Consider the following 19,578-nt stretch of genomic DNA (forward strand, 5'->3'; position numbering starts at 1 on the left):
TCTAAGTCATTTCTGGGTTTAACAGTTGTGAGGCAACATGGCGAACGCCGGTGGAATGACCGTGGATGGAGACCTGATGCGATACACTGAGTACTCTCCAAAAACCAGTGTTAGAAGTGACGCGGAGATAGACAGGCAGCTGGTAAATACCTGTTTTAAATACTTAGGACTTTTGTGTCTGTCAAACTAAATCGAGGTGGTTGGATAGCAGCTGACGCTTCTGTTAAGTAACCTCAATGACCGCTAACGGCACGTCGGTCTATTGCATCAGGTACAGAAGCTAGCGAACTAACCTGAGCAAAGTAAGCTTTAAAGAATGTCTCACAGACACGAGCTTTCAGGGCTAATTGGTGCAATCTTCATTTTCTCTGGGTTAAACAACAGTAGATGAGGAATCGTAACCTGGTTAGCCAAAACTAGCTACATGTGGGTTACATGTATGACTCCAAGGAACAGTGACGTTTGTATGTCGATGGGTTAACACAGTGCAGGCCATGTGTGACAAGAGCCCTTGCAGAGGTTCTTTTAGATGTCATTAATATTTATTGTGAGGCTTAAAAAATACGATGCAAAATATACTGAGGTTTAAACAGGGGAAAGACACGCTTTAAAAAATGCACGTTTTCAGGTCCCATTTATTTAATTATGGAGGTAGGGCTGTTTTAGACGTATCTCTGGCATCGAGAAACAGTAAACTATCAGTATTAGAAAATTACCACTACTTCAGTTTTCTATATTAAATATCTGGTACTATGAACACGGAGAAGTTCAAGTTGCATTACTGGGATGATTTCTAAAAATGTTATTGGGAAAATAAGAGCGATCACCATGATGAATATTGGATATAGAATAGAATTCAACTTTATTGTCATTGCACATGCACAGGTACAGGGCAACGAAATGCAGTTTGCATCCATCCAGAAGTGCTTTAGTGATATAGATATATTACAATAAATATTAGCAATAATATAGATATGTGAGTATATTACAGAAATGGGTCTATTATGGAATGTTATAATGTACACGGTGTGAAGTATGTTGTGAATATTCTATAACTATAAGTATGTACAGGCTGTAGTGAGTACAAGCTATGTACAGGCTATGAACAGGATGTAAATATGAAAAACTATACAGAATATGAAATAAATAACTTTACAGAATCTGAGATATACAGCTATACAGAAATGGGAACTGTGCAAGTTGTAAACAGTTGTAGGGTTAAAAATTATCGTATGTACAGAATGATTATTACAGAGCTATACAGTAGTGCAGTTATGATAAGTGAGATATAATTCCTACAGAGGCTATATAAAGTGCTGGTGGTTGTGAGTGGTGTTTCAGTCCATGTTATTATTGTGTGTTTGAGGGTACAGTTGTCCATTGTGGGTGTGTGTATGTTCAGTCCATGTGTTAACGTGGGTCAGGAGGCAGGAGGATATAATGATGAAGAGAAATTTGTGCCTTCAAAAAAGTTCATTTGGATTTGGTACATGGTGTCATACTTGGTATTACAGGGAAGCTGGAAGAAAATGTATTTTTTCTTATTTATTTGTTTTTATTTATTTATTTTTGATAATGAGGCTTTAATATCTGTGCAACCATTTAGTTTCACATTCATTTGGACTGTTTGGGGGGGAAACAAAAACACCTCGAATATGAGAAATTGTAAACAACAATCGGCAATACGCCTCAAAGTCTGTTTTTAGATATCGGAGGTCCAAATAGTTTGGGCTTGAAGCATCTGGCATTCTGGCATAATTACTCACCTTGAGGTCTGTATTCGTAGCGCTCTAGTACCAGACATACACCCTAAAAAAATTTAAGTTCCTAGCTGAAGTAGGTTTCTAGATATTAGAAGTTTAAAATGGCCATTCAAAAATGATGCAAGAAAAGCATCATTTTTGGCCTATTTTTTTCTGTAGAAACATGACGAAAAGCCAGAGTCAGCTTTGAAGCTATGGATCATGGGAGGGGATAGAGAGAACTCCAAAGGAAAAGGTGTCTGTTTTAAAGCAAAGGTTATTTGCTTTAAAACACTGTAAACATGATCAGCAGACACAAGTCAATAAAGTTTAACTTTAAATAGTGAAGTTACTCAAGTATCTGTGTCGAATGACCTGTCTGACCCAGTGTGCTAACAGCTGGATGTTTCGTTTTTGGTGACAGGGACGGACATTAATTGCAGTTGGTCTTGGTGTGGCTGCAGCAGGGTTTGCAGGTAATAATGGTTTGATTTTGAATTTGATTTTTTTTTTATTTCTGTAGTTTGAAAGCTTTCTTCTTCTTCTTCTTTTTTTCTGGTTTAAAATTCTTGTGCATGTCTTGTGTTTAATCTACAGGCCGGTATGCTTTCCACCTTTGGAAGCCTCTTGGCCAAGTCTTCTCTGAAACTGTGAAGAAGATGCCTTCGTCAGTAAGTAAATGATGAACATCCTGCACATCCACTGTAATGCTTATATCTACTCCAGGTGAATAATTGCTACTAGGGCTGCTCAATTAATCGAATTTTAATCACGATTATGATCTGGGCTTTCAACGATCATTAAAAATGACTGAGCCGATTATTAGCCCCTCCCTCGTGCTTTACTCTCGCGCTGCTCCGTGTGGCAAATCGAGCGCACCTCTGCATTTCGAACACGCCTCACAACAATTAAGAGGACCGAAAGGAAGCTCGGAAAGCTAAGCAGAAGTTATTTGGAGAGGAGAGTGACTGCCTTTGGTTGAAAAGAGAGGTAAAAAAAAAACTTCAGTGGTGTGGAAACATTATGGGTTGGCGGAGTCAGACGTGGATCAAGTAGACATAGTGTGTAAACTTTGCTACAGTGTCGTAGCTGCACCACAGAGCAACACTGCAAAGTTCACTAAACATAGATGTTTACATTTTTCATTTATTTTTTATATTGCAAACATTTGCACTGTTATCAGTATTTGCACACTATTTTATATTATTTTTTTTAAAGTCATTATTCAATACATTGTTATTGTTAACCCTTTAAACCCCTGTAGAACCGGAGCCCTGTAAGCTAGCGCAATAATTTGTTTTGCATATGAAACCGGAGGAGTTGTACTTACATCTTATGTCATCAGCTTGTCCTCGGTCACGGTTTCCTTCCACATAAAGCTTTGCAGAAATTGCATAAAAAGCGCTTGCAGCAACAAAACATAATATTCCAGAAACACCTTTGCCGATCCGATCAGCTGTTCGTAACACTTCCCACATTGAAAAAGACGTCGATGCGAACTACCGCATGTCCGCCATTTCCTGTCCGAAACCGGAAGTGACATCATTTTCGCGGAAAATGTAGTTTTTTACTTGTAGGCCTTAAAAGCCTATACTGGTGTTTTTATAATTCATATTTGACTCTATACTTTTCTGTATAGTTTCTGTGATGCTTAGAACTCAAATTGCACTGCTGGAAATAGTTTATTTTGATGCAGATGCTGTTTTCTTTGCAAATTTGCATCATAGTTTGTTTTTTTTGTTTTTCCTGCAGTATATAAAAATTGCTGTATCTCCAAAATAAAACTATGAACACACTCAAAATAAATTTCCTGTTGTTGTAAACTATATTTTGCAACTTTATTGTATTTAAAGTTTTGAGGGATAAACCTCTTAAATTTCTCCAAGTAGAAATATATGTAAAAAAAACAAACCAAAAAACGACTTTCAATTTTTTTGTAGTTTATTGCGCTTTTTTGCAATTAATGTAATTACTATGGACTTAATGCATACATATTATTAAAATATGGGCTATAACAGTTGTATTGATGTATAGCAACTTGAAATGCTCCCAAAAATGGCACTACAACATGTAAAAAAAAAAAAATAATAATAATATAAGCTCTGGCGGACTTGGTTCTATGGTAGGTCTTAAAGGGTTAAATAAATATCATCAAATAATCGAGATCTCAATTTCAGTGAAAATAATCGTGATTATCATTTTTGCCATAATCGAGCAGCCCTAATTGCTACACACTGTGCCACGTTAACATGTTGATCTCAGATATTACAGGCAGGTGGATTCAGGAAATACTGGTCTTGAGTCTTTTTCACCTGTCATTACCCAAACCATGTAAATAATAAAGGGAACTATTTTTAGGTTTCATGAACTTTTATGCATTTTTTTGCCTGCGTGTGCACTTGTGGTATAGATTCTATGTGCTGTTTTTTATAAATGTTCTGCATTTGTCACCCTGAATGTTTCACACGTCATTTAAAAAGTATGTTTGAAATATATTCCTCCTCAGACTATTAACCTTTTTAAAGAAAGCCAGAGGGTGCTGTAGCTTTAGCCTGTCTTTAGAGGAATGATCTAAAAAAATCTGTTCTATCATAAAGTTATTTGGCATACATAATCAAAGGTCTAATACTGTGGTGTCTCCTCAGACTTTTTCATCATACTACAAAGGAGGTTTTGAGCAGAAGATGTCCAAACGAGAGGCCAGTCTCATTCTGGGCATCAGGTAATGCATCTTTTTGGTATAAATAATGTTGGTCTTCTAAAATGTGGCATATTTTTATCATTTCTAATTAATCACATGGATGTATTATGTTACATCCAGCCCAGCCAGCACTAAAGCCAAGGTACGAGAGGCCCATCGGAGGATTATGGTCTTGAACCATCCGGATAAAGGTAAACCTAAACCAGATCGATCTGTTATCTGTGATATTAATTCAAGAGATAAAGTTGCCTCTAACCAAAACCTGTCTGTTAGACTGCATGTAGAGCCGGTTTAGTGAGTTGCACCAAAATTGTTTTTGTGTTTGCAGGTGGTTCCCCGTATCTCGCTGCCAAGATCAACGAAGCTAAAGACCTTTTGGACAAAGAGACTCGCCGATGATGCACACTGTCAATGAGCACTAAAGACTTTCATCCCCCCTCAGCTTCAAAGTACTGCTTGAATGAGCATGAATACCGTACAGGGGAAACCGCTAAAGTTCAAGAGGATCGTTAAAAGGATTCTTTGTTAAGCTGCCAGAGTAACTTGTGTTTAACTGAATTTGTCACCTCTGTGATTATAAGGTTAATACATCCTTAAAGCCACCTGCTGTTATTTTACACATAGAAGTAATGTGTTGTATTTAAATGAAGGGGTTTGAAAGGATATATACACCACCTAGTGGCAGCTGGCTGAAAATGGAACAGTAATTGTGCTGAGTTCATTATTGGCTGTGTAAATATAATGAATAATGATCTATTTAAGCAGCAAGAGAACAAACTTGGTTTTCATATTTCAATGTTTTAATGTGAAAGTTAAAAAAATAAACTTAATTTGCAAATATTCACAGTAGGATCTATTTTTAGATATCAAGTTGAAATGTATTCAACTTAAAGTTTCAGAGCTATCTTACAGCTGTTCTATTAGAAATGTTGAACAATAAGCTGCCTTTGGCAACTCAAACCTTAAAATAACCATACATTTTGTAATTTACCTGCTGTTTCTTTACCTGTAGCCATACATTTACCCATTAACCCGTTTTATGCTTTGCTGTTTGATACAAAAATTGTCATCATGAAAGCGACAAATCCATGAAGTTCAAAAGCTTTATTTAGAGAAGGATGCTGTATTGATGTCATGGTACATGTGAATAGACAGAAGGAACAAAGCATATAGCAATTACACTTACAGCAGCAATTATTGGTCAAACACCAACCAGTTACTGAGAGGTTTGCTTGAAAAATGTCAGGGGAAAAAAAAAAAAAAAAGAATCCGTCCTTTTGGGATGTTGCTACGTTGGCTAATGACAACCAGATACTGGCCTCTGAGTGAACAGCACATGGTCTGATTTCCACTATGATAGGAAGTTTAACGTTTCAAGTCCTTGACAGACGTAAGAGTCATGAACACAATGTTACAACAGTGATGGATGACGTCCCAGAGACTGCATCAACGGGAAAAAGTTAAAGTCCAACTGAAATGAAAAAGAAATCGCTCTCCTTTATGCACATTTATTTGTTCGAATGTGTAACTACAGATATGAAGGCCCAAAACCCCTCCTCCACAAGAGTTTAAAAAGAATACAAAAACAATATTTTGAAATGTTTTTAAAAGAAAAAAACAAAAACAAAACAGGGGGCAGTGTTCTAACAGCCAAACCCTAAATATATATCTGGATATAGCATGTCAGTCCATGATCAATATAAAACTGTATTAAATGAATAATCTGACATTTACATTTGATATACTTTATTACATCACACTAACCGCTGTAGTCACACACACTGCTCGACCCCAGCCATGGTCAGAGTGATCCATCTCCTTATCCTGGATCATGACTCACGTACAGGAAAATGGGATCACTTGAAAAAGAAACTACACCCACTCATTTGTACAAAGCAGTGTGAGAACTGCTGACTCAGCCACACTAAAGCTAGCCACGTCAAACAGTCTCTGCCTTCACTGTTGAGTTAAAACTCATTAGCACAAAATAATGGTAGCCGCTCATCCAGAAACTGAAAAAAGTATGCACATTCATGATCTTTAAAACAGTACCTGATGGTGAGTCTTGATGAAAAAATGGCCTCCTAGAAGCTGAATCATAGACACCTTTTCCTACTCCCATGTTACTTTGTTTAAACTACAGATGCAAAGTTTGCTGGTTACTTAAGTCAGTCCTTTAGTACATGTTTACCTTTACTAAGATATTTGCAGGAACACAGCTCTGCCATCTACAAAGTGGCTCATGTAACATAAAATGAAGCCTCTGAAAAGCTCTGCTATGCTAATGCTAACCTCTGTCTGTGAAGCCCTGCTCTTGCAGGTCAAAGTTGTTTTTTCCTGTGTCCAAGAAAATAAAGTTGGACTTTTGCTTTTTTGTTTTTTTTATGTTAAAGCAGAAAGAAGTTCATCCAAATAAGAGCCTAAAAGCCATTTTCACTTAGCATAATTTATCTGAGTATTAGTTAACGCAGTTTACTACTCTGATGCCACTTTCTGTGAACCCTTGGTAGCAGAAGGCAGGTGTCCTTATTCTATATATGATCTACTGTTTAAGGTGTAACAGGCTGTATTCCTGCATTATTCATTATTGTAAGAGTTTTTATTGCTGGAAAAAAGGAATGACATGTGTAGCACGCCGCTAACATGAGGCTAGGAATAAGGTGATTAATATAGAGAAAATTTTAAACTTCAGGCAGACTTTAGAACAAATTCCAACGAGTACAAACCTTTTACTTTACACCGAATGAAATTTGTTCCTGATGCCTTTTTGAACTTTAAACATTTCCTCGAGTTCCAGAAAGCTGGACAGAAGTTTTTATTCCAGCCTGTTTGTACTAAAGTATCAGGACTGTTGATGCAGGAATGAGACCAACAGGAAGCACCATAGAAGCTCTGTCTACTGTAGGGATTGAGGAGGAGGAAGCAGTTAGATACAAGCTGGGACTATTCTCACCTGAAATGGATTATTTTACAGTTGATTATCATCAAAGGAGACATTCCAGTAAACAATTCCAGTATTTTACATTTGTTATGTCTGATCTTCCAGAACCAGATGGAGGAAAGGTGTCCAACATGTTTATCCTCTTGCAGGAAGTGTTATGCAGTGATGCTGATGGTGCAGTGTAGTCTTAATGTAGGGAAAAGCCGCTGCAGTAAGAGAAGCAGCCGACAGAAGGCGATCCTGCCCTAGGCGAGAACACGAGAGGTCTGTAGAAATCAGCAGCCCTTCGCTGACAGGCTTCATTAAGGCTGCTTGGTTTAACATCGTCAGCGATCCATTAGCAATCCTGTGTAGCCCTCTCCAAATCTTCATCCTGCTGCCCTACATCCTCCTCCTCTTCATCTTGGTCTTCTTTCTCACTAAGTTCTTCTCCAATTACATCTAGTCTTGCATCTTGCCCATTCAACACTTCTTCCTCCCTCTCATCCCCATCATTGTGCAGCCTCGCCTCCTGCAGTTGCAGCCGCCGCTCTTCCACCAACAGGAGGCGCTCTCTGACACCCTCTGCTGCTGCCGCCGTGTCAGTGGGACTCCCAAAGAACTGCTCGCTCCTGAAATCACAAGAACCCCGATTATGAGTTGCTTTTACATCATTACTGACAGGGACTAGAAATAGAGAGCATCCCATATCGGCTTCTCTTCAATGGCTCCCAGTTAAATTCAGAATCAAATTTATAATCCTTCCCCTCGCACACACGGTCTTGAATAACCAGACCCCATCTCATCTTAAAAACCTTATAGTACCATATCACCACAACAGAGGACTTCACTCTCAGACTGCAGGCTCACTTGTGGTTCTTAAGATACCTAAAAGTAGAATGGGAGGCAGAGCCTTCAGCTTTCATGCGAAATCAGCACTGTTCTTTTAATCATTAGTAATTATTAATCTGTGGCTCTCTTCCACAGTCTGTGTTTTATCCTCTCCTCCCTCATCCCCAGCTGATTGTGTGAGATGGCCACCCCTCTCTGACCCTGTTTCTTCCTGTTAAAAGGGAGTTTGTCCTTCCCACTGTTGCTAAGTGCTTGCTCAGAGGGTGTCATTTAATTGTTGGGGTTTTCTCTGTATTATTTTAAAGTCTTTACCTTACAATATAAAGAGCCTTCAGCTGACTGCAGTTGTGATTTGGTCCTATATAAAAAAAACAGAATTTAACTGAAAACTGAACTCATCAGGTTTGATAATGCAGGCATGTTTCAGAGGACCTTGCTGCGACATGACACCTGTAAGCCATGAGGTAGTTTATTACATTTCTGTGTTGATAACTGGCTCTTTATGTTAGGTTTATGCCAGTAATTACTGGTAACAAAAGCAAAGTGAATTCATGTGGCTCTAAATAGCCAAATAAGTGTTTGTATGATTTAGGATAGCATTAAACATATAAAGTCATAATTCAGGTACATCAAATGAATGTGTACGTACCCATCAGGGAAGATCACAGGCATGGTCAGTCTGTCCAGCAGAGTTTTGCCCAAAGAGTCGACTTCATCTAAAGACTCCGCCTCCACACGTTCCTGCTGTAACACCTGGACCATAGTAAACATACAATTTAGACTTTAAATAACCGTGTGGCTTATTTTTAGTCAATAATGGCATGCTGACGCGTCCAGACTCGACACTGATGTAACATCTGACAGTTTAAAAGTGTTTTTCTCACCCTCTCAGCGGCAGTGTGGAAGTTGAGAGCCAGCTCCAGTCTCTGCTGTCGCTCCTCGGCGCTGACGCTGAACTGTTTCCAGACTCTGTTGAGGCGAGGCAGAGTGTCTCCGGACGAGCGCGTCGTACAGCGCAGAGACTGGCAGAGGACGACGGTGGCCTGCAGCAGTTGGCGGCCATAATCGTAGGTGCTCTGAAGGAACAAGAAGACAGAAACATATTCAGTTCAATAACATCTAATATTAATATTTAAATATAATCTGTTAGACTGACTGCACTTCATTTTGTGCAGACATTCAGACAGAAACGGCACCTGGATGATGAAACCCGAACGACATTTGTGATCCTTCGGCATCATTAGCTTCACAGTTTTGGTTTTGAGTAGCCAGCCTTAAACTAGCAAATAGATTTCCATGAAACTGGTTTGGACACTCTTCCAGCGAGATGAAACTAATTTAGTATGGCTTCTTTGCAAGATGTTTCAATTTTCAGCTACTTGGAGAGTTTGAGTGCCTATTAAGGTCATACTAAAGCATCTCATCTTGAATTGAAGTCCAGACTTGACTAGGCAACTCCAAAAGAATCATTTTGTTTTTCGTGTTTTGGACTTGCTGTTGTGTTTCAGATCATGTTCCTTCTAGCTAATCCAGGTGTGCTTGAGCTTGTCCTGAAGCAACAAAGCAACCACAGACCATCAAACTACTACCACTAGGTTTGACTGTTGGTATGTTTGTTTTATTAAATGGTGTGTTAGTTCCACTCCAGATGTAAAAGGACTCAAACCTCACAAAAAGTTAAACTTTTGTCAGTCTACAGAGGAGGTGTTGGCCGTCCCATTGGGATCTGGGATGCGGGGCCTCCCTGCTGCTGCGGAGCCTGGGGTGGTCTGCTTGCCTCCACCCCGGGGGAAAGGGTAACATCTCCTGGGTCTAGGTGCCGTTTCCCCCTCCAGGGGCGAGGGTACCTGGACCTGGGGCATAGAGTTTGTTTGGGGAGTGTGACTGTGTGTACATGTCCATGTATGTCTATCCCTACGTTGGGTGAGTGCTGAGTATTTGTATATGTGTGCATGAGGGTGGGAATGCATGTTTGTGTCTGTGTCTATATGTCAGGTCGGGTCTTAGACTCCACCTCTCTGGGAACTCCCAGGCCCTCTAAAGTGTGGAGGCCTATCTCCCCTCACCACACTCCCTGCCGGTAACTGATGCCCTCAGGGGTCGGTGCGTTGGTGGTTCTTGGTGTCCGGGGCTGGGCGCTCAGGTATGTACCAGCTCACTCCCGGTGACTACTTGGCGGGGCCTGGTGCCTGTTGCTCGGTCAGGCCTCTTCCGGGGCAAAGGGGGCCCTCGGGCCTCCGGCTCGGTTCATTGTGGCACAGCTGGCTGCTGGCAGAGCCGGCGGGCACGCCACTGCAGCCCCTTCTAGCTTCTGCTCCGTGGCTACTGGGTGACCCCTCATCTGGGGCTGTCCTCAGCTCTTCCCAGGAGGGTGGCACGGATGCCCCTCCAGTGGTCCTCCTTGGGCTCTCGCACTCTGGGGCCTCTGGATGTCTGGAGCCTGGACCTCCTCCATGCCTGCTTCATGCCCTGGGAGACGGGGTTATGGCTCTCTACATCCTCTAGCAGACCGTTACATGGGGAAACCTTTTCAATACAAGCGCGCTGATCCACACAGGTGTGCACACGGGTGTTCACTGTTCATAGACATAAACTACACCTTTATTGGCTGCTATTTCCAAGCACATTGTGCACTGTCGGTCCTACGTGCTGCACAACAACATTCAATATTTAGTATTTACTGCTGTTTACACTTAGCTAGACTAACATGATGGTGTTGTGTTTAGTATGTTGCTGTTTTTTTTTTTGCTTGTTTTCTTCTTTTTCTCTCAACAGGTGATCCAGGAGATTTTTTTCTCTCTTCTCTCTCTTTTTAAGAGCCCTTTCTCACTGTCCCTCTTCCCTTCTGTTTTTCTTTTCCTTCATCTTTCTTTCTCCCTTTCCTATCCCTCAGTCCCGTCTGTAACAACTGAAAATAAAATAAAAAATAACAACAAAGGTCAATCAAATGCACCAATACGGCAAGGCCATGATGATCCATTTGGCAAAGTAAATCCATTGGGTATCCTTGTTGGTCTTCAGACAACAATCCTGACGGCTAAAGAACCAAATGGGACAGGCAAAAAATAAAAATAAAAAAAAAAATAAATTACTTTGTAACCTTTTCCAAACTGTTTCTTTAGATTGTGGCTTGATGTGTCTTGATTCAGCAGCTCTGGCAGTAATCAGGGTCGTCTCTGTCTAATATTTAAATTTGTTTGATGGTTTCCAACATTTAAGTGTGAAAAACACACAAAACACTAAGACATGAGGAATAAGGCAAAAACGTTATGAGCACTGTCATGCTGATGTTTAGGTACATCAGCTGGATTTTTTATGTTAGCTAAAGATCAAGTGAAGCGTCTCACCTGAGCGACATCCACAAACTTCCTGTGTTTGTCCAGCATGGTCCTGGTCTCCTGAGAGTCGTCTCCCAGTCTGACGTGAGTCTTCAACAAGGCGTCCAACAACTCACTGAGCCACTCCACTGCCTAACCAGATGCATGCACAAATTAATCATAACATAAACACATGAAATCCACATATGTGTGTGTGTTTTGTTGCGTTTTGTGTTGCATTCCTCACCTGCAAAGCGTCTTCTTCACATTTAAACAGTTGGACCATCTGTAGCATCTTCAGCCTCCTTACGTCCACCATGTCCTCACATCTGCAACACACACAGTTAAATATGCCTTCAAGTCTGGAAAACAAACAGCAGAACAGATTTTCACACCACATGCTCTTGCTGACACAACACCACAGGGAACTGTGTCTAATCTCCTGGGGGGATTTGCTTGTTAGGTAATTGTGTAAACCGCTGCCACTACCACAAACAAACCACATACCTCAGAATCTGAACCATTAATGGAGCGGCAATACAAAGTTTGTCCTGAAGGTGGAGAAAAGTTTAATATTTGAACAGTTCCCTTTTTTTGTGGGTGTAAATGAGAAAACCCAGAATGTAGATGAAGCCCAAAACTGGAAAGTTCACTGTGTAAAACATTTGATATTTCTGGAATTTTTAAAAAACATGATATTAGCCTTGTTAAATTATAAATAAAAGGACAGCAGTATTTGTTTTAAATATCCACCTGCATTTTGCACAGAAGCAAACAACTCTTTGTTTTTCCTTAGCCATTAAGCTTTATTCACTCATTTTTTGAGGATTATCGCATGAGTGAGATCTGAGAGAATCACAATCAGGATCGGGGACTTCAGATATCGGCTTTGGTTTTTATCCTGTTAGGAGTGGGAACAGGCAGTTTTTGACTCTAGCTTCAAGTGGGGAGTTAAATACAGCTTCCTTCTTGGCAAAAAAGCCCCCCAAAAACCCTCACTCACCCCTCCCTGTAGCAAAACAAGACAAAAGTAACCTCTGCTTGCGAAGCTGCATGTCCTCCATCACAGACTGGATGTGTTGAACGCTGTCCTGCTGTTCTGTGGTTGGACTCTCAGTTTCCTCCAGAGGCCAGGACGGCTGGCTGCACGTCTGCTCCAGCAACAACGCCCCCTTCTGTCGCAGCAAGGTAAGACCTGCCTCTGCATTGGAGGAGATGGTTAATGTGACGGAGCACCTTCATGAAAACCATTAATTATCCTGACGGAAAATAAGGGGATTGATTGTTCTGGGTACAAACCAACGGTTTGCAGCTTCTCCTCCAGCAGTTTGAGGTTTTGTTGAATAGCCGCTCCATCAGCTGGAGCCACATCAGCGCAGAGCATGCCCAGCAGACCGTCCAACTGCTGAGACAACTGCAGAGACAGAAAACAAACCTGGATCAGTCTGAAGAAGTCATTAGCATTTTCACAGGTCTACCCATCCTGGATAACAGCAAGACAACATTACAGGTTAGAGTAGATTTCTGCTGTCGAGCTAGGCTAATAGCCTAGCAGTGCTAAGACTGTGCTTTACCTCCTGCGTGGTGCTGTGAAAGCCCTGTGCTGCCTGCAGGACGTTCTGTCGGCTCTCCAGCTGAGCCGCCTGGCGGTAGCAGACGTCGCTCAGCTGCTGCTGCAGCGCCTTCAGCTCGGCCACTTCCTCCTCCTCTCCGGTGCTGAGCAAGGCAGCAATCTGCTGGTTCAACTCCACATAAACAGCAAACCACTCCTGTACACACAGCGAGAGACAGAATTAGCTCATGCCTCACAGTCCTCAAACACCAAAAGCGAGTTTCTGTGATTTTTTAACAGGGAAACTAAAAACAGCAGCCGACTCATCAGATTGTTCAAATCACATGATTCTGATCACGATGTTGTGTGTGTTTCGTTACACTGTGCTGGCTCTCGATCTCCTCGTGTTTTTGTTGCAGAGCCTGAGCTGATCGAATCGAGTCCCCGATCGTTTGCTGAGTCTTCAGCAGCTCTGAACCCGGACCCTGCAGCCAGGTGACCACCTGGAAGAGAGAAACACAAAATACATGATCTCCTACAGAGTCAGGAGGACAATCTACTCTGGGTACCTTCGCAAGCCGGCAAACTTGAAAAATGGTGACCATAAAAATGTAAGGAAACATGTACATTTGGTTGACATCTCACGCAGAGCCAGTACACTGAAACTGAAGCATCTGTGCTGAATTTGGCTGTTTTTATTACCATTTTCTTTAATGCTTCCAGTTAAAAAGCAATGAAACTGTCAACAACTTCAATGCGAGGTCGATAATGCATGAAGGAGAATTTGAAAGAACTTAAGGGAAACCACAGCAAAGCCCAGTGCTTAAAGAATCTGACTACATTAACTACACTCCTTAATAACGTGATGTTAATAAAATAATAAATAAAAATAAAGTCTTTCCTCATATGGGCCACTACATTAGGCACACTGAATACAAATCAACAGCTAATAACATGGAAGCAACTCCATGTGTTTAGGCCTGTAAATGTGATCAAGGTGAGCATCAGAATGAGAACGTTGAAGACTTTGAGCGTAGCTTGGTTGTTGATGCCAGACAGGTTGGTCTGAGCATTTCAGAAACTGCTGATCTGCTGGGATTTCCCCCCACAAAACCATCTCTGGGGTTTACAGAGAATGGCCCAAAAACGAAAAAACATCTAGTCAGCAGCAGTTCTCTGGGTTAAAATAGGCTACAGTAACTCAAATAACCTCTTGTTATAATCAAGGTATGCAGAAGAGCATCTCTGAACGTAATAAAACATTGAAGCAGATGGGTTATAGCAGCAGAAGACCACACTGGGTACCACTCCTGTCAGCCAAAGGCAGAGGCTGAGGCTACAGTTCACAGCTGCTCACAAAATCAGAAAGAGAAGACCGGAAAAACTTTGCCTTGTCTTCTGTCACATTCAGATGATAGGGTCAGAATTTGGCATAAACAACAGGAAAGCAGCATTGTATTAAAAATGCTGGCTGTTGCTGATGGTTTAATGGTGTGGGATTTTCTTGCCACACTTTAGGCCCATTACATCAAACAGAGCATCGTTTAAACGCCACAGCCTAACTGTATATATATCCATCTCTTTCCTGCCAACTATGTAACAAAGCTCAAATCATCTCAAACTGGTTTCTTGACCATGGCAATGAGTTTACTGTACTCAAACGGCCTAGGTAGTAGAGCCACTCAAGCATCTGGATTGCATGCACTTCTGGATCATTTCACTCTCCAACAGGAACCTTGGTGCATCTCAGAGCAGCAGAGTGACCAGCAGGATCTTTGAACCTACTGCTGCCAGACGTGATATCAGTATAGATCATCACATGCTTGAGAATTAAATTAGAATGATCAGTGTAAAGTAAACCAATGTGTAAGCAATTAAAAAGGATTTCTCCTTGTCAACATCAAAGAGTGGAGCCACACTTTTTCTTTTTCCCCCCTTTTTCCACAACAAAACCTACGTTTTCTTTAAAAAGGAAGCATTTACCTCTGTCTGGTAAATGTTTCCTTCTCACAAACTCTAAACCCAGTCTGCCTGTTCATGTAGTGAGTTTTAAATACAAGGAAAAACCAGGATGCCAACACCTGTGACATCACATCAAGAAAGCGGGCTTCATGTGCAGAATTGGTGATGGGTCTGAAATGTGTGTAAGGTTTCCCTGGAAAGCAGTATTTGCATGATCATCATTTTACTCAATAATCTAAAAACAGCTATCAGTATGAAGGCTGTCTGTGTGCTTGTATTTATACAGCACAGTAACCGCTTATCCAGGTGTGTGTGTGTGTGTGTGTGTGTGTGTGTGTGTGTGTGTGTGTGTCAGGATCATAACTTGATTGTATTTATCAGGTCAGTGATGCCTTGAAGAGCTTGGGCACACACATGAACAGTTTGATCAAGATCTAGGCCAACTTTCCACAACTACCTCAAATCCTCCGAGCTAGTGACCGATATTTTTCAGTTACTATGGTAACCCTAGGCTCATCTCCAAGACACTGGTGTTAACCATCAGCCCCTGCAGCTGAAAGAACTCCACAAACAAGCGAGTTTACTTCATCTCGCCCTCAAGTGCTGCTGAGCAGTGAGGCAGCTCACTGACACCAAGGGTCAAAAATAAAAGTTGCTAAAAAGGATGAAACGCAGCAGTGTTTGCACATGAAACTGAAATATATTGAGATGGACACTCGATGCATGTGTGCGCGTTACCTGCATGACTTTGGCGTGGATCTCATCAAGCTGGGTGCGTTTGTTTCGCTGCCTGCAGAGCTCCTGGTATCTGGTGTACTGCTCTCTGAGGGAGTCCAGCAGCTTCATCACCTGAGGCTGAGCCAGCAGCTCCTCTTCCATTGGACACCAGGCTGGACCTGAAGTTCAGAGAGAGGTCAGGAAGAAGGTCTGTGGGATTTTAGCATTTCACATCTACTCTTACAAAACGTGCTGACAGTGGTTCCTCATCAGGAAACTGAAATATCAGCTCTCTCGTGTAGGATACCCCGGCACTATAAAATGAACTGTTCAAATAAAACTTTATCACTGTTTCTCTAAACTTTAATGATTAATTCACAATAGGAAAACTGAGCTAAGGTGGATTGAGGAAATAAACTAAACTGATCATCTGCAAGTGTGATCACCTCTCTAAAGTAGTAGTTTGGGACGTTTGCTGCACTGGAACATTCAGTTGTTTTTAATACAATGTCTCAAACTTCCCAGGAATAGATGTCCCAGCAAATTCACTCTAAAGTCTGACCATGTAATATATTCAGGGGAAAAAACCCTCAAAAGTGGCATCTCATAAGTTCATGACAGTGCAATTAGAAAAGACTTTACAAGTATGGTTTGTGTTGAAGGGTTGGCGAAAGCCTCAAAAAAAAAAAAGAAAAAGCATAGCAGCACAACGGTTTGAAAAGCTGCATCTGAACAAACCACAACACTTCTGGAACAATGCTCTTTGGACAAACAAACGACACCACAGTGGAGATGTTTGGCTGTAACGCGCAGCACCACATTTGGTGAAAATCAAACTCCTCTTACCAACTTTCAAACACAGTGATGGAGGAGTGATGATTTGGGCTGGTTTTGCAGCCACAGGACCTGGGCAGCTTGCAGTCACTGAATTGTTCATGAACCCCTCTGCATACAAATTATTCTAGTCAAATGTGGATTATGCAGCAGGACAATGATCCCAAGCACAGGAGCAAATCCACAACAGAATGACTGAAAAAGAAAAGAATCCAAGATCCAGAGCTCATCCGGCTTGAAAAGCTGGGATTTTAAGAGAGCTGTGCATCAACAAATGCTCCAAATCCAAAAAAACTGAAGCAATGGTGTAAAAAAAACAAAAAAACACAATGGGCTAGAATTCTTCCACAGTGATGTGAGAGACTGATAAACTTTAAGCTTAGAGTTTAGAAGGGCTCCATCTAAATTTACTTTCATTTCCATGGTTATACTTCCATAGCAACTTTTCTGGCTCTCTGCCAGTGCAAGGTTTAGTCCCATCAGGCCTGACGATGCTATACTGCATTTACCTCACAGCATTTTGTGATGATTCTACATGTGCAGCTTCTTGAAGACATACCACAGTAGAAGCAGATCAGCATGAACTGAATTAGTGGATGCTGAGGCCTCAGCTGTGATGTTTCTTAGTTCTTAAACAATGTTACACAGAACTCCAGTAGCCAACACAGCATCCACTTACACTGCGTCACACTGTACTGTACACAGTGCATAGTACTCTCCAGGAAATGAATGGCTGCATTCATGCGCCAAACTCCAGAGAAAACAAAGGACACCTCTTAATTAATCTGTGCATCACCCTTCTGTCTGAGCTGAGCCAGCACAGCGACATTTGGGTGACTGACAGCTGCTTGCTCACCTCCCTGTCCTCCTCCTCCTCCCTCTGAGCCGTTGAAACGTCGCTGCTGCAGCTCCGACAGCAACTCATGACCTTCAGCAGACACACACAGAGACAGAGAGAGAGAGGAGAGTTGAGATTTAAAAAGGTGGTAAAAAAAAGCATCAGAAGCAATAATGAGTCAATGCTTGTGTAAATGTTGCTAAATTACGAAAGGATCTGGTGGAGGGAGGAGGGTGGTACTACAAACAAAGACTCCTTTCACCTCAGCCCAAGACGCACACACACACACAATCATAGGCCCCTCTGTACAGTCAACACATCCATCCTTCCTGTGTTTTCAGTGTGTTCTTTAGATTTTGATGGTAGCAAACTTGCAATGGGGAAAACATGTTTAAAAAATACAATTTAAAAACATTCCTTGTAAATGCAACGATGAAATCAAAACAAAAACCACACAGCTTGCTTTGTTTAAAGGTACAGTGAGTAAAATCTCACCAGTAAATCTCAATAAATCGCAGATTGCTGAGTCCTGTTTTCTTTCCGCTCCCAATTCGAATGCATAATCCGAGCTACAGTAGCCACTGTAGGACAAACAACTCTGGCTGCCCTTCATCCGTAGTAAGTGTAGGCTGTCAGTTTGCTGTTTAACCCAGCTATCGATATGTGTCCACATCCCTTTACTCTGGAGGAAGCCGTAAAACTTTGTGAAAGCAGTCCGATATGAGTTGATGAATTAGTGAAGATCGCTTCTGTTCGATGACAGCGATACTGAGGTGAATGTTGAGGATGTCCTGAACTCTTTTGTCAGCAAGCACTGCCTTTTTTGCTGCTGACAGCCTGTGTTATATATTTGTGTATATTTATGAGTACAAAATTATTTATTTTTGCATTAAATAACCTGAAAAAAAAAAAAAATAGTGTCTTTACTGTTTGAAAAATGGTTGTGTGTGTTCTTCCAGTTTTGTGCCCATGGCTCAGGACTGCAGAAGCCAAGTGTGTTGTGCTGACTGGCTAATCATTAATACCTCCGCTGTAGTTACTGAACTGCGAAACCACCACTTTCTAGAATCCAAGAACTCAATCAAGTGGATAGAGTCTCGAGTGGGAGTGGAACGCCCACCTGCCTTATCAATCAGCACTTTTCATTCAACATTACCAGTTAAAATACAGATTTTAATCAGCAAATAACCTTAGAAACAGCTCCACTAGAGCACCCAGCGTGGCTGACATCTTTGAAATCTTTAAGAAATATCTGTTTATTTTTTTATTTCCACAGTGTGCAGCACCCACACACACCCAAGCACACTGTAGCAAAGATTATGCAAAATGCCTCGACTTCCTAAATGATCATTCTGCTGCAGTGGTCTATAAAAGCAAAATTACTTTAAATTGTGTCACTGCCCAAATACTCACAGACAGACTGTTTGTGCTCTTGGCAAGCTGTAGTTGTCACGTCTTTGTAAAGCACTCCAGTCAACATTTGATGTATTTAAACATGCTCTATTAATTTTTCCTGTGTTAGAATTGTATGTTTCTGCAGCAAGAAGAGCAGAATGATTGTTCAGTCAACCATCATGTCTGTGCTTCATTATCGAGATATTCTCTCCCCTCCTGCCGCCTGCTTGACCTGAAAGCTTGATACAGTTTATCGTTGTGCTTTAGGAGCTATCATAGAAATCACTGTGTGCTTTGTGAAGAAGTAGGTTGGACCTCAATGGGGAAAAGAGGAATGCACTACATTATTTTTCCATTCACAAATGTCCACTACCTGATTTTCAAAACCACTGCTCATCTTATCAGGAGTATTTAATCACTCCTCAGGTCAACGCTAAACTGACCTTTCAATCCACTGAATCATTTAAAGAGGCTTAAAAAAAGTCGAATGCCTCCTCACGCTGGGTGTTGTTACTATCGAGAGTTGCATGTATTTTACCTGCTAGTCCAGCAGTACAAATGCAATCACATTTACATTATCTTAGTTCCTGAAAGAGGATAAAGTAAAGAAAATGTATATTTACCAGTCTGAAGGACAGTCTCAGGGTCAAACGATGGCAAGAGGGCACAGTCGGCAGATCTGCAGAGGACAGACAAGACACACGGCTCTGGATTTCACCCGTCTGCCCTCAGTTTAGTTTAAACTGTA

General features: G+C 41.3%; 2 protein-coding genes across 3 annotated transcripts in view; one reads left to right on the forward strand and one right to left on the reverse strand.

Moving 5' to 3' along the window:
* Positions 1 to 6,763, forward strand: dnajc15 (DnaJ (Hsp40) homolog, subfamily C, member 15). Its single transcript, XM_086267961.1, has 6 exons — positions 1 to 142; positions 2,167 to 2,218; positions 2,340 to 2,413; positions 4,388 to 4,464; positions 4,564 to 4,634; positions 4,772 to 6,763. Exons 1-6 carry the CDS (start codon positions 38 to 40, stop codon positions 4,840 to 4,842), a joined length of 450 nt encoding a protein of 149 aa, XP_086124087.1. The 5' UTR covers positions 1 to 37; the 3' UTR covers positions 4,843 to 6,763.
* Positions 5,533 to 19,578, reverse strand: part of sestd1 (SEC14 and spectrin domains 1) — a 22,509-nt gene continuing 8,463 nt past the window's right edge. For both annotated transcript variants that reach the window (XM_086267959.1, XM_086267960.1), the window contains exons 8-19: positions 19,454 to 19,509; positions 17,454 to 17,525; positions 15,785 to 15,942; positions 13,465 to 13,587; positions 13,107 to 13,301; positions 12,832 to 12,946; positions 12,568 to 12,733; positions 11,780 to 11,861; positions 11,563 to 11,685; positions 9,100 to 9,291; positions 8,865 to 8,968; positions 5,533 to 7,995 (exon numbers count right to left, since the gene is read on the reverse strand). In XM_086267959.1, coding sequence (XP_086124085.1) covers positions 7,722 to 7,995; positions 8,865 to 8,968; positions 9,100 to 9,291; positions 11,563 to 11,685; positions 11,780 to 11,861; positions 12,568 to 12,733; positions 12,832 to 12,946; positions 13,107 to 13,301; positions 13,465 to 13,587; positions 15,785 to 15,942; positions 17,454 to 17,525; positions 19,454 to 19,509 — 1,660 coding nt within the window. In that variant the 3' untranslated portion in view covers positions 5,533 to 7,721. The remainder of the gene's footprint in view (positions 7,996 to 8,864; positions 8,969 to 9,099; positions 9,292 to 11,562; positions 11,686 to 11,779; positions 11,862 to 12,567; positions 12,734 to 12,831; positions 12,947 to 13,106; positions 13,302 to 13,464; positions 13,588 to 15,784; positions 15,943 to 17,453; positions 17,526 to 19,453; positions 19,510 to 19,578) is intronic.

This window comes from Aulonocara sp. 'chitande type north' Nkhata Bay, linkage group LG16, assembly GCF_057382095.1.
Source record: "Aulonocara sp. 'chitande type north' Nkhata Bay isolate Kocher_YH1m ecotype deep benthic linkage group LG16, A_spYH_male_GT1.1, whole genome shotgun sequence".
NCBI classification, from domain to species: domain Eukaryota; kingdom Metazoa; phylum Chordata; class Actinopteri; order Cichliformes; family Cichlidae; genus Aulonocara; species Aulonocara sp. 'chitande type north' Nkhata Bay.

Excerpts from the sequence above, each read along its gene's own strand:
- dnajc15 (XM_086267961.1), top strand. The coding sequence starts at position 38 with ATGGCGAACGCCGGTGGAATGACCGTGGATGGAGACCTGATGCGATAC. Across the intron at positions 2,219-2,339 it reads GGCTGCAGCAGGGTTTGCAG|GCCGGTATGCTTTCCACCTT; the intron begins GTAATAATGGTT and ends TTTAATCTACAG. Across the intron at positions 2,414-4,387 it reads TGAAGAAGATGCCTTCGTCA|ACTTTTTCATCATACTACAA; the intron begins GTAAGTAAATGA and ends GTGTCTCCTCAG.